This window comes from Rattus norvegicus, chromosome 5 (genome assembly GCF_021556685.1).
Source record: "Rattus norvegicus strain SHRSP/BbbUtx chromosome 5, alternate assembly SHRSP_T2T, whole genome shotgun sequence".
Lineage (NCBI taxonomy): Eukaryota > Metazoa > Chordata > Mammalia > Rodentia > Muridae > Rattus > Rattus norvegicus.
In genome coordinates this window covers 132,331,060-132,343,759 of record NC_141538.1, presented here as the reverse complement: position 1 = coordinate 132,343,759, position 12,700 = coordinate 132,331,060, and the positions used below count along the sequence as shown (strand labels likewise).

General features: G+C 44.0%; 1 protein-coding gene across 4 annotated transcripts in view; it reads right to left on the bottom strand.

Moving 5' to 3' along the window:
• Window positions 1–12,700, bottom strand: part of Agbl4 (AGBL carboxypeptidase 4) — a 1,315,938-nt gene that overhangs the window by 111,148 nt on the left and 1,192,090 nt on the right. For all 4 annotated transcript variants that reach the window (XM_087659984.1, XM_087659985.1, XM_087659983.1 and 1 more), the window contains 1 exon segment: window positions 7,664–7,778. In XM_087659984.1, coding sequence (XP_087516110.1) covers window positions 7,664–7,778 — 115 coding nt within the window.

Here is a 12,700-nt window from a genome sequence, read left to right as displayed (position 1 = left end):
AATAGAAAATCAGGGCTCAGCTGTGCTAAGGGTTAAATGAAATAATAATGGCAAAATTCTTGGAATAGTGGCAGGACTGGAAGAAGGAGTACATGTTAGCTACCATCATTATCACCATTATCACCATCATTCAGTTCTAGACATTATGACTCAAAAACAATGACAAACATCTGGAGTCTGGAGAACAACAGGGAGGACAGGGTATGAGATTACATACAACAAGTTGAAAGGTTCTGAGCATGTCACCTTACAGAGCTGGAACTGGCAACGGTGAGAAAGGAGAAAAAGCAAAGATACACAATCTTCAAACAATTGGATGACTGCTGTGTAGAAACTAATCTGGACCAGTGTGAGCCTTCAAAAGCCAGAGACAGGTAGCTTGAGTATGAAGTCCTCTCTAACAAGCAGAGGGAGCACCAGTACAGCTGATAACTTAGAATGCGGGGAGACACTGTGCCTGAGATTCTCAGTTAGGGCGATATGCCAGCAGCCCTCAAAGATGCTGCTGAGGGACCCCTGCCCTGGGCAAGGCACTGCACCACATATTGGTCCATGATGCTGTAAGACAGGAAAGGTAGGGGAGACAGGGGAAGAGGAGCTGGAAGCTCTCTCAATGGACCTGCTACGGAGCATTGTTCTCCATTTCCAGACCAGTGGAAAAGTGAAGTTTTGATATTGACAACATGAACATTATTTTATAATCTATACAGTTGATTTTATGTTCCAATCTATCTTGGACAGCTTTAAATGTCCTTAATTCCTTCTCTAGATTCCGAGATGAAGGAAGCAGAGCAGTTACAGTGTCTGTGTATGTATCTGTCTGTCTGTCTGTCTGTCTGTTAGACTCTGTTAGAAATACTTCCCCTGACATTTTAATCTCACTATATTTAATGCTGTTTTGCTGTTATCCCTAGTACCCTTTTGTGTCTGTTGAATTCTTAAGATTCTCCCATACTTAGAATTGTTTTTTACCTGTGTGTATGTAAGCATATATGACTTTATTACTTGTACCATAAGCATGTAGGAGCCTATGGAGGTCATAAAGAACTTAAGTGTCGGGGCTGGGGATTTAGCTCAGTGGTAGAGCGCTTACCTAGGAAGCGCAAGGCCCTGGGTTCGGTCCCCAGCTCCGAAAAAAAGAACCAAAAAAAAAGAGAACTTAAGTGTCAAATCCCTTAGAACTGGAGTTACTGATTGTAAGTCACTATGTGGGTGCTAGGAACCAAATCAAGGTCCTCTGCAAGAGCAGTGAACACTCTTAAGTGCTGAGCCATCTCTCCAGCCCCAGGCCCCCAATTCTTTAAAATTCCTCCCTTGTCACCCCTAATCAGAAAGAAGGGAGGCTCTCTCAGGTTTAAGAGACAGTATAGCACAAGGTAAGATGAAGGTATGGTCTCCTGGGTATACTAATGTGGGTAACCTTTTATGCCAGGGAACCTAGGATAGATTCTTTATTAACTCTGTACCCCATTGTTTTCCTCTGTTTAAAATGGGGTTGTCATACCAACTCCCTCCCTTCTGATTTCTCAAGAACCAGCATAGGGCACTAACACCCAGAAAGTTCTCAATAATCCTAGCTGAGATTGGACATAATGTACTGAAGCATCTTTGCTACAGTAGGGTTTCCAGGGCCAAGAGAGACATACTGACCCCAAGCCTTTGCAACTCCTATAGCATCTAGCTCTATATCAGGGTCTGCAGTAGGTCTGGGTCATAAAGCAGAATCATTTCTGTACCACCCAGAGAGGTCTGTTCCACCCCCCACCTCCACAATCCTAAGACACACTGAAGTCTTCAGAAGATGAGAAATTTCACAGCATCCTTTTGGGTAACTGCTATCTTTTGGGTAACTGCGTATTTTATGATGACTAATAGGCAATTACTATGGTAATATTGCAATTCAGCATGTGTGAGGTTTGGGAAATGAGAAATTATGGGTAACTACTTTGGACTCATTTCTATGGTAACAAAAAGTAATTGTCATTAAATACCAGTTATTCTGAGGCTGTACCTGGTAATTATAGATTTTTATGCCCAGAAACATAAATAAAACCAATAAATTTATTCCGAGGTCTATGACTGTTTACTTATACGTGGCTCTATGGAATACACAATGACAAACACCTAATTAAGAAATGCAAACCCAACACAGAATTTCATATTGTCATATGGAGATGGAAGGTCTGTTTTTCAGCGGAAAGGCATTGTTACCAATGTTCAGAAAATACAGCAGGGTGCAGGGGCGAGTAGGGCTGCCTTCACTGTAGAGGAAGCAATGAGAATGGAGGAGGTGGCAGGCCCCCTCAGTCTGCATGGAAAAACCTTGTTTTCTGCAACTCATTGATAACTGCTTACTGATTCTAAGCAGATCTGCCAAGGTGTCCCAACCTCAATGGTCTGACAGCTCCTCTCAGCTCCTTGGTTCTATGATGCTGGGCATTACAATATCTATCGCTTAAGACATGAGTTGCCAGCTACTCTTTGAACGCTTTGAAAACATCTATATTTCAAAATCAATAGTCATGCTGTTTGTTTTCAATGTGGTAGAGTACAAAATAACAAAATTTCTCAGATTAACCATGGTAAGTGTGGAGCTCAATGGCATTAAGCACCCATGATGCTTTGCTATCAGCCCTATCACCCACTGCTGCTGAAACTCTAGACCTGTTAATCCATACAAGGTGACTTCTTCTCCCCTTCCCAAAGCTCCAGGCAACCATCATGGTGCTTTCTGTCTCTGTGCTTTGAGTGACCACATGAACTACCTCATGTAAGTAGATCCATCCAGTATTTGTCTTCTTGTGAGTGGTTTGTTTCATTTGACATTGCTATTCTGTACGTCCATCTATGGGGTAGACATGCTTCTCCCAGTAGAGCCTTTCCCCAAAGCATCTACTAGGTAATGAGAGCTGCCTTTTACTACATTTAGTTCCACCAAGAAGGCTGGGGAAAACTGAGACTTGGGGTGAAATCTGTGTTGTCCAAGGACAGTAAGCCCTGAAGACCAAAGAAAGAAAACTCCTTGTGTTCTCTGTTTCCACCTAAGGCTGGTAAAGAGGTAGTGGCCAGAGACCCTGGATGGAAGCCTGGAGCCTTGCCTGCAGCCCTCCATCCTCTTAGGCATAGTCTCCCATTTTCTGAAGGGGATATAATAAAAACTGACTTTCCTTTCTCAAACTGTTGTAGTGATCAAATGGGGCGTTTAAATGCCTTTAAAAGTACTGGGCTCTATGAGCTGAGCAAAGTGGTATCTGAGAATTCAGGATGTGTTAGGTCCTAACAGCAGCTCATCCTGGTAAGTCAGAAGAGCATTCATGTCATAATGCTGTGCGATGAAACCGTTGTGGTTGGAGGCTGACAGCTTCTGGCCATAGTTCCTCTCTTCTGGGGATGTTAGTTTTGTGCTGCAGCACAATCATTACATGCCTCCACTCAGTTTATTTGTTCATTCAGAAAATAGAGATAAAGAGCCCATTCTGTGTCAGCTCCTGTGGCAGACTCGACGGGGAACAAAACAGACAAAGTCCTGACAATAGGGTTACAGTGTGGAAGTGGAGACAGCATTAGAAAATGTCACATATATACATGATTACAAATCAGGTCAGGACAATCCGAGGTACTATGAAAGGGTGCGGTGGGGAGCCCTTGATCTATTGCAGGGACTGAGAAGGCCTTCCTGTATATTAGCTGGGAATTTAACATCTGCAGGGGGAACAGGGACATGGAGTTGGAGTGTTGTGAGCAAGGTAGAGTGCATGCTTGCCCTATGTCTTTATTATACACAATAAAGGTTATGTATTGTCATATCATCTGGTATAACAATTGAAAGAGCTGCTGTGGAATATACTGTGGTTGCTGCATATTGTGATATAAACTTTAATATAGGCCACAAATACTCTTAGCATAGTCATAGCTGAGAACCACACACAGCAATCTAGCTAGTAGACGCTGCTGCTCTTTAACATAATGAATATTCCCAGAATAGTAGAGCAACCATCTGCTGCTATTATGTTCTGGGGTAGAGTATGTGTGCATATTCTCTCCTCTCTCTCTCTCTCTCCCCTGCCCTCTTTCTCTCTCTCCTCCCGTAGCCCAAGCTGCCCTCAAACTCAGTGTGTAGCCAAGAATGACCTTGAATTTCTGACCTTCCTGACTCTACCTCCTGAGTGCTAGAATTAGAGGGATGTGGCATGATGTCTGGTTTCATATGCTGATGAGCATTGAACTCAGGGATCTGTGAGTGCTAGGCAACGAGTTTATAAACGAAAGTGCACTCCCAGGTTATATTAACCTTCTCTACTTGACTATTAGTATCCTAGTGTAGGTATTGTGCTATTAAATATATAGGCTAAGGTAATAGAACTGGGAAAACTGTTTTCCCCTATTTTGGATCACATGCTTCGTTAACATGGAGAAAAGAAAGTGAGGAGTTGGGAGGGAGGGAATAGATTTTTATTTAGAACTTACAATGTGCCAAGTACTACACCTTCAGTGTATTATCTCTCAAAGGCCACTTAACTCTTCAATTTTTCTACAAACAAATGATGACAGAGAGAGAAAGGGGTGCGGGAGAGGGAGGAAGGAGGAGAAAGGGAGGGAGGGGGAGAGGAGGGTGTTGAGACCATGTCAGTTAATCAAGGTCCTGGAGCACACAGCTAGTGGTTCACAGCAAAGGCCATGTGATCACTCACTCCCTTCACAACTCTGAAGACCCTATGTCCCCCCCACACTGCAGGGAAGTGGCCTGTGATCTGCCTTTCCAACTCCAGGAGGTGCCTCAGAGCAGGCCTGTCTTGTTAGAGCCTCAGAGTCAGCCAGGTCCAGCCCTGGCTGCCACAGGATAGACAGCAGGGAGGACAGCCCTTCAACTATGTCTGTCCATTGCTGGGCAGAGATCTGAGACAGATTCCTTGCTTCTCTGGGGGCACTGCACATCCAGAGGAAGAGGGTGAGAGAATGCAAGTCAAAGGAGCACAAGAGGGAAGCAGACATGGCTGCCTGTGTTCTGGCCCATGTCTCGTGGTCTCACTATTATCCTGTGAAATCTGGCTTTGCTTATTGCTCCAGAGTTCTAAGGGCCAGCAAGCCTGACTCCCTCCCTCCCTCATTCACAGCCATCCCTGCTCTATTAAGCTAGTTTGAGTGGACTTTTTATATGCGCAAGCAGAAAAGCCTTAATTCAGCTCGACTGTGAAGATTAAATGTGAGGGCTTGACCAACCATTGAGTTGGCAAGCAGACTTCTCGGGATGGCATGCACCAACATGTTTCCTAAGCCTAACACGGGTGGTAGAGTGCACAGAGCTCTGCACTTATCATTTAGAAATACCGAGGTCTGTAATTCTCTTTTGGAACATATGCAACATCCTGCAAAGTCTGATTGTAAAAGCTGAGTTTAATTTCACTTGGTTGAACATTTCCTACATTTGTTTGATTCTCTTTCCTGCAACACACCTTAGAAAGCCACACCAAACTCAAGAAATACTGCTGTAGAGAGAGAGAGAGGGTGTGGGAGGAACTGGCTCAGGGAGCTCTAGGGCACTGTGAAACCATGAATTCCGAGTCTTTATTATTGTCTTTTCTACACTCCAAAGCTGTAGAAATGGATTCTCATGATTGATAGGCTCCTTTTGGTACTCAGATCTGTTTTAATAGCAGGATTAATGCTGTGGTTAGAGACTTTAGCAACTCTCATAATGAGAAAGAATCATATTTTCTCACCAGGAGAATGTTGGGAGTTGAAACTTTACCATGAAAGCATTTCTAGACTTAGAGCTTCCTGCCCTCAGTCACAAAATCTGGACCTTGGAGATGTATAGGAAGCTATCTAACCCTCGCTCCTACTCCTTGACAATGTGAAGCACAGAGAAAAGAGCTGTGTTGACCAAGGTCATGGACCTATTTCTGGATAATCATTCCCTGGACAGCAGATGATGGCATAAATAGCCATGTAGAGTGGCAGAGTTGACCTCTCTTTGACCACTGCAGCTCTTGTAATTAAACAGAATTGTTAACATAAATCAAATGGTCTTTCCACCAGTATTATCACTAACCACACATTCTGTCTGGGGAAGGTAGAATGGGATTACTCCTGGGCCTGCAACAAGCCATAAAACCTGCAGATGCTAATGAGCCATCACTCCAGCCAATTAAGAGGAGCAAAATTGACTTTAATGAAGGCTCCATGCATCCCATGGGTCTCTCTCAGACACGAGGGTGCCAGAGAGCCCCTCTGGACCTAATTTCCATGGTTTTTGGAGTAGTAAAGCAGCCCTGTATAAAATGGGCCTACCTGGTTGTGGGGAGATCATATATTCCAATGCAGTCAAGGGCGTTAGGAAAGTCCCATCTGTTTCCTTCCTTCATCAATAAAGCCATCTCTTTCATTCACTTACATTCATCAAACATTTCTTCAACATTTATTATTTGCTAATGCCTACTACTAGCTAGTGAGCACACAGAGGTTGTCTTCTGTTCTGGTGACCTGAAGTCCAGTGACATTTGTGAACACCCTCCAAAGCTGTAGCAATGAATTCTCATGACTGATTGGTTCCTTGTTCCTTTTCCAACAGGTAGGCCTGTGAGGACCCAGAAGGGAATTGCTACTTCCTTTTTTGGGGTTGAGGGAATGGTTTCTAGAAGGTAGACATAGGTTGAGTTGTTGAGAGAGTTAGCTGGTAAGTAAGGGAGGAGATGGTTCTATAAAGAAAACCCTCATGAAGGAAAAGTAGCAGGAGCCACCATGCTTATCCAGCGTGGCGACAGGCTTTTCTTTGACAAGTCAAAGGACTATGTCTGAGAGGAAAGAGAGTGGGGCAGACTAAAGTCAGTTTTTAGGTCACACAGAGTCTTACATGCAAGGCTGGGGAAGTTGATCTTTGTCTTGACGTTTGTGGACCTCCTGGAATCTAAAGTTGTATCATTTGGGCAGTGAAGTTAGACTGTCAATTATTTCTGGCTATGTGGCTTTGGACAAATCAGTTGCTTCAGCTGTGAAGTAAGGGTAATAAAACTGTCTCTCTGCGAACTCATTGTTATTTTGGCAAACGATCCCCTGGGCAGTGGAAGTTTAGATGGTAAATGAAGGTTCTATGATTGGAGAAAGAACATTCAAGATATGGCACACAAGTGGGAGGATGGTTGGGTGGTCTATGTCCATCCAGGGAGAAGTGCTGCCCATATGATCCAGGTCACTGTTCTCCTTCATTAATGATCTCCAGAGAGAAATACAGAAACATATCAGGGAGCATTATAACCACTCTCTGGGATTCTGCAAAGCACATTCCTCCCTACCATCCCTTCTGATACAACCACCATGCTCAGAAATGGTGTCTCTTACACAAGGAAAATTGGGGATCAGAGAGAAAGAGAGTGAGTCCTTCAAGGTCATGGAAGAAGTAGGTGCTAAAATTAATATTACTTCTCTCAGTTCTTAGTCCAGCAGCCTGTTCAGAAAACTCAAGCAAGTGACTTTGGGTGGTTGTCTATAAATAGCCAAGGACATTAGCTTCACTCAGGAGGTGGAGTGAAATTTCTGCTAATTTTTACATTTCCTCTAATGGTTAGAGGAACCATTCTTTCTTAAAAGTTTGTTACCTGGTTTCTTCTTGCTTTCATACCTCCATCCTGTGACTTCCTGCTCCCACACATCCCCAGCCCCTCACCTGTAGTTGCCCAGGTAGACTCCATCAGGGTTAAGCATTGGTGCAATCTTGAAGACCAAATGTTCTCGCAGGACACGGGCAATTGGATGCTGACTTACGAGGAAGTCAATGATCCCTAGGGAGAAAGACATACTTGAGTTAGCCTCAAATTATTTCAGGGAGGATGGGTACATTTTTTTCTTAGTCCAAAAGAAAGAAAAAAGAAAAAGTAAAAGAAACAAAAAGACAAGATAGCCCGTGACTTTTGGCCTCTGTCAGCTGTCTACATGTGATTATGGATATATTGGTATGTCTAGGTGTTTACCAATGGATTGTCCAAATGTATCTTTGGTTCTAAAGAAAGATGGTTCAAAACATATAACATTGAGTCCTAGGGACAAGAGGGAAAAACACTTCATGCAGAGCGAGCAGAGGATTTCCAATCATTTGAGCTGGGTCTTGGAGGACCCTAGATAACAGCAACAAACTCAGGAGGACGCTCTTATCACATAACAACATAGTTGGGTTCTGAAGTAGCCTCCCTAGTATCCCTATGGTGGTGAACTGCATCCATCTAAAGGAAAGAGGTTGAAATGTAAGAGCTCTCAGCCCTGCCCCGTGCTCTCTATTCCATGTGTCCATTTCACTGGAGACTTGAACATACAGTCAAACTACTGCTCTGACATTTCATGAAATTGGTGTAATGCTATAACATGACAGGAGTCTCCCAAATGTAGAGGGGGAATGTCTCCTGATGGATGAGAGCGAGTCCCTAAACTGAGCCCTTGTAGGTCTTGACAAACAGGCATGGGGAAGACAGCAGGGTAACTAAGAACAACTCATGTGCCCAGCAGCAGACATTTAGCTCTTGGAATGATAAATCACTTCAGAGATCATTCCAAAGCTGCTGTGACCAGCAAGGGACATCTCAGGCTTTTCATTATGCCAGCCTGAGAATCCATGGGCAGCCGAGGGCCAGTTGGACATCATTTACTTCTCGACCGATGCGGCAGTGGACCAGATGCCCTAATTTATTTGTTGGTCCTCATATTAGAGTTGCAGTTTGCCAATAAACAGGCAGGGTAATGATGCCAGGCGCCCTTGTTAGGAGCTAATAATTGCTTAATCTGTCCGCTAATTGACCCTGGCTCCCAGGGCAGCCCTCCATCAAGGAGCCAGCCGGTGCACAAGGGCTGGGCTATGCTGCCTTAGAGAACGGCTTCTGGAAATGGAGGTGCTCACCTCCTTCACAGATGAGCAGATTAATTGGGCTGCCAATTAGGCACCTAATAAAGGAATGAGAGAAAACAAAGCCAGACAGAGTAGGGCCATCCAAAAGAGCTCACTTTTCAAGGTGGACTTGGGGCAATGAGAAGGTAAATTTTAGACTTATCTCTTAGCTCTAAGTTAGAATCAACAGAACAAGAACCCTTCCCACCCATCTTTCTTTCTATCCCCTCAACCCACCAACTCCACATTTGCTAGGAATCAAGTGCATGTCCTTCTGCTTGCAAGGCAAGCAATGTACTGACTGATCCACTTCCCCAGACTACAACTTGTCTTATTATAAGAGCAGAATCATCAGATTCTCTCTGTCTCTCTGTTTCTCTCCCTCTCCCTCTCCCTCTCCCTCTCTCTCTCTCTCTCTCTCTCTCTCTCTCTCTCTCTTCCTTCCTCCCTCTCTCCTTCCATCCTTCCCTTCCTCCATTTATGGCTTGGTAGGATGGTTTCTAGAAGAGGACCAAGCTAAGTTGCCCAGAGGTTTGATGAGACAAAGAAGGGCTAAAGAGGTACTGGGTAGAGGGCCACCTCATAAAGGTAGAGTAGCAGGAAGTGAAACATAGTGAGAAGGAACATGGGAGAAAGGAAAAATGGAAAAGCAATGCCATGCCTGGCATAGTCAAAAGCACTATAAGGACAGAAGGAGCAGAGGGATCCAGGGAGCAGAGAAGACCTAGGGATTTATATTTGAATCTTAGCTGGTTACTGACTGTAAGTGTTGAGAGATTGCTCTAAATAGTCTTCTCATTTCAATGGAAGGATGCATCCTAATGTGTCAAGGGAGGAGTGATTGCCTTCTGCTTGCTGTGAGAGACCAATAGTCTCTATGGCACCAGTCATAGCCATGGCTTTGCCATGTCTTTCCTTCAAACAGATATCCAGACTGGGGAAAACAGGACAATAGGAAGGTGGGGAAGAGATGGGAAGTGGCTGAAGATCTAAAATTAAAGTTAGGTGCAGAGATTCTTGCCTGATGCCAATCTCCAGCTAGACAGGATGGGCTTTTGCAGGTCAGTTAATATTCAGTCAAACCTTATTTTCATTGTCTTTATTTATCCCAGATTGTGTGGCTTGGGACTGGGCCCACAGGAAGTGCTTAAGAAATCCCTAGGGATGGGGCCTAGAGAGATGGCTCAGCAGTTAAGGGCACATATTGCTCTTACAGAAGACCTAAGTTTGATTCGCAGAACTCACATCAGACGGCTGATACCCTGCCTGAAATTTAAAGGTAGGGACATTTGATCGGTCTGGTTTCTGTTGCACCTTCACTCAAATGTACTACCCACACAGACACACACAAGTACCTAGAATTTTAAATAATAAAACTAAATGTTCTTTAAGGAGGAGGGAGAAATGCTTGTTGATAGATCATCCCTTAAAAAAACCTGAGATTAGTTGAATGACAGCCACTCCCTTTGCAAACTGAGCATCCTAAGATGAAGACAATGTTCATGCAGTGGAGTCAAGCACGATAAGATGGAGGTCCACTCTTACTAGCCAACGAAGGCCCAAATGAGAGCTTCCTAGAGTAATAAGAACCTACGCAAAGCTCTTGACTCCACCAAGGTTGAAGGAAGTATGTGAGAAGGGGTCTTGGAGAAAAGGCCAGCAAGATGGGCGAGCAAGATGAAAGGCTCCAGAAAGGTAAAGACAATTTACACCAAGGCTCGGTGGCAAGAAAAAAGATGACCTCTTTACACCATGTAGTTCTTCATCAGGGCTTTAACATCGGTGTTAAAAATGCAGAGTCTCTAAAATCTGGACTCTTCAGGTTTGAGTCCTCTCAGGAGCCATTCATTTGCTGTGTGGCCTCATTTTCCCCACTCCTCAGTTTCCCCAGCAGTTAAAAATGAGAGATTAATAATTATTATGGGTTACTACCAAGATTATGAGTTGATGAAATTTTGTGTCTGGCATAGAGTAAACATGTAACTGTGTTGTTTTAGTTATGGTTTTCAATGTTTTACATATAGGTGGCAGGAAGGGATGAGAAATGTGAGAGACAAATAGGAAAAGCAAGCAAGGAACCCAGTAATCCAAATATATATGCACAGACAGATAGAGATAAGTAGATAGATATTATAGATATAGATATAGATATGGGTATGAGATATATGATATCACTAGAGAATCACTGTAAGGTTTAAGCTGGGAAAACACAGGTCAATTCTTGACTTTGGAGAGCACCTCTAGCTACAGTGTACCAGAGGGAAAGAATAAGAGTGGGTGAGAATCTGGCAGCCAGGAGGGGTAGACATGTAGAGGGGAACTAAAAGATATAAGGCACCTGGCAGTGAGGAGTCATGATCTGACATACTGCTGACCAACATGGGCTCTGGAGAAACTAAAGCCTAGAGAATCATGAGGCTGCGGCCAGTGAATGGGAGGTGATGCTGCTGTCAAACACATCTGCACTCTGCTCAAATCATCAACCCTGCAGGGAATGACTGAGATGAAGCCACAGGTCTAAAAGAATGTGGCCTCAAAATAGAAACTGGGTCTAGAACAATAAGGAAAAGTATCTTTCCTGAGTCTGCGACATTGAGGGACCAAGGCCTGCCTGTGCTGTGTCTGCCTTCCCTCCATGATGAATGCTCTAGGGAAGGACTGATGTACTTGTTCTGTCCTATTCTTAGGGCACTGGTGTCTGGCACAGCAATGGTGCTTAATAGAAGAATGTGAGATGACTGTAGTCAGACCTTCAATAACAACTGTACACTCAGTATTTTAACTGATTGGCTCAATTTTACAAACAGGGAAACAAAGTCAGAGTGTGACTTCACCCATAGGGGTCTAGTTGAGATCTAGACCTAGTTCTGATGGCTTTAAAGTGGTGCTTTTTCTGTTATGACAAGATAGAAAGAACCAGATGACTGCTCGCATGTGTTTTAGAGAATTATTTACATCTGTGGCATTGTTTCCCTCCAGAGAGTTCTGTGTGAGGTTTATTGTTTCTGTTCTCTGTTCAGAAACAGCATCCTGGAGTGAGGAGAATCCAGACTCGCAAGGCAGGAAAGGCATCTGCTGGGCCCAGGGTACCACATGCACAACAGAGGCCACTCCAGACCTTCCCTGGCTGTGCTAAACCCATACTGCCATCAGCCAAGCTCATTGTCCTCAAATTATGGAATCATGGGGTTCACGGAATTTATTTCTTCTGCCTTCATGCTAGGCTCTGCCTACATCACAGATGTAAAGTGAAAAGCTCCATTTCTCTTGTGATGTAAGGCTAATTGTGCCAGAGACAGAGAAGAGGAAGAATAAGGAGGAACAGATGTGGGAATAAAAGCAGAGCCAGAGAAGAACAAATAGTGGGACATTTTAGGTTGTGCTGAGTCCTGATGGCTGCTGGTGTTGATGGCTGTGAAATGGTGGTGTGAGAGCTTGTGTGTGTTCTTGGGTACCCAGTCACATAGATGCACACATGCCTCCGTGTGTGTGTGTGTGTGTGTGTGTGTGTGTGTATGTGTGTGTGTGTGTGTGTGTGTGTGTATACATGCCCTCTTCTCTTCTCTTTTTTCCCTTACAAAGTAATCCTGAGGTTACTTCTAATTCTGACAAAGTGATTTCCTTAGAGGACCAGTTCTTTATTTACACACACACACACACACACACACACACACACACACACACACACTAGCTAGCCCTTGGAGTGAATTTTGGCAGGAAGCAGCAAGATCCAGGCAGGGAAGGAGACCATTCCACCACTAACTTGCTAGGTGATGTTCAGTGTGTCCATTCACTTCTCTGGATACAGGGATAGTAACTGTCCACACT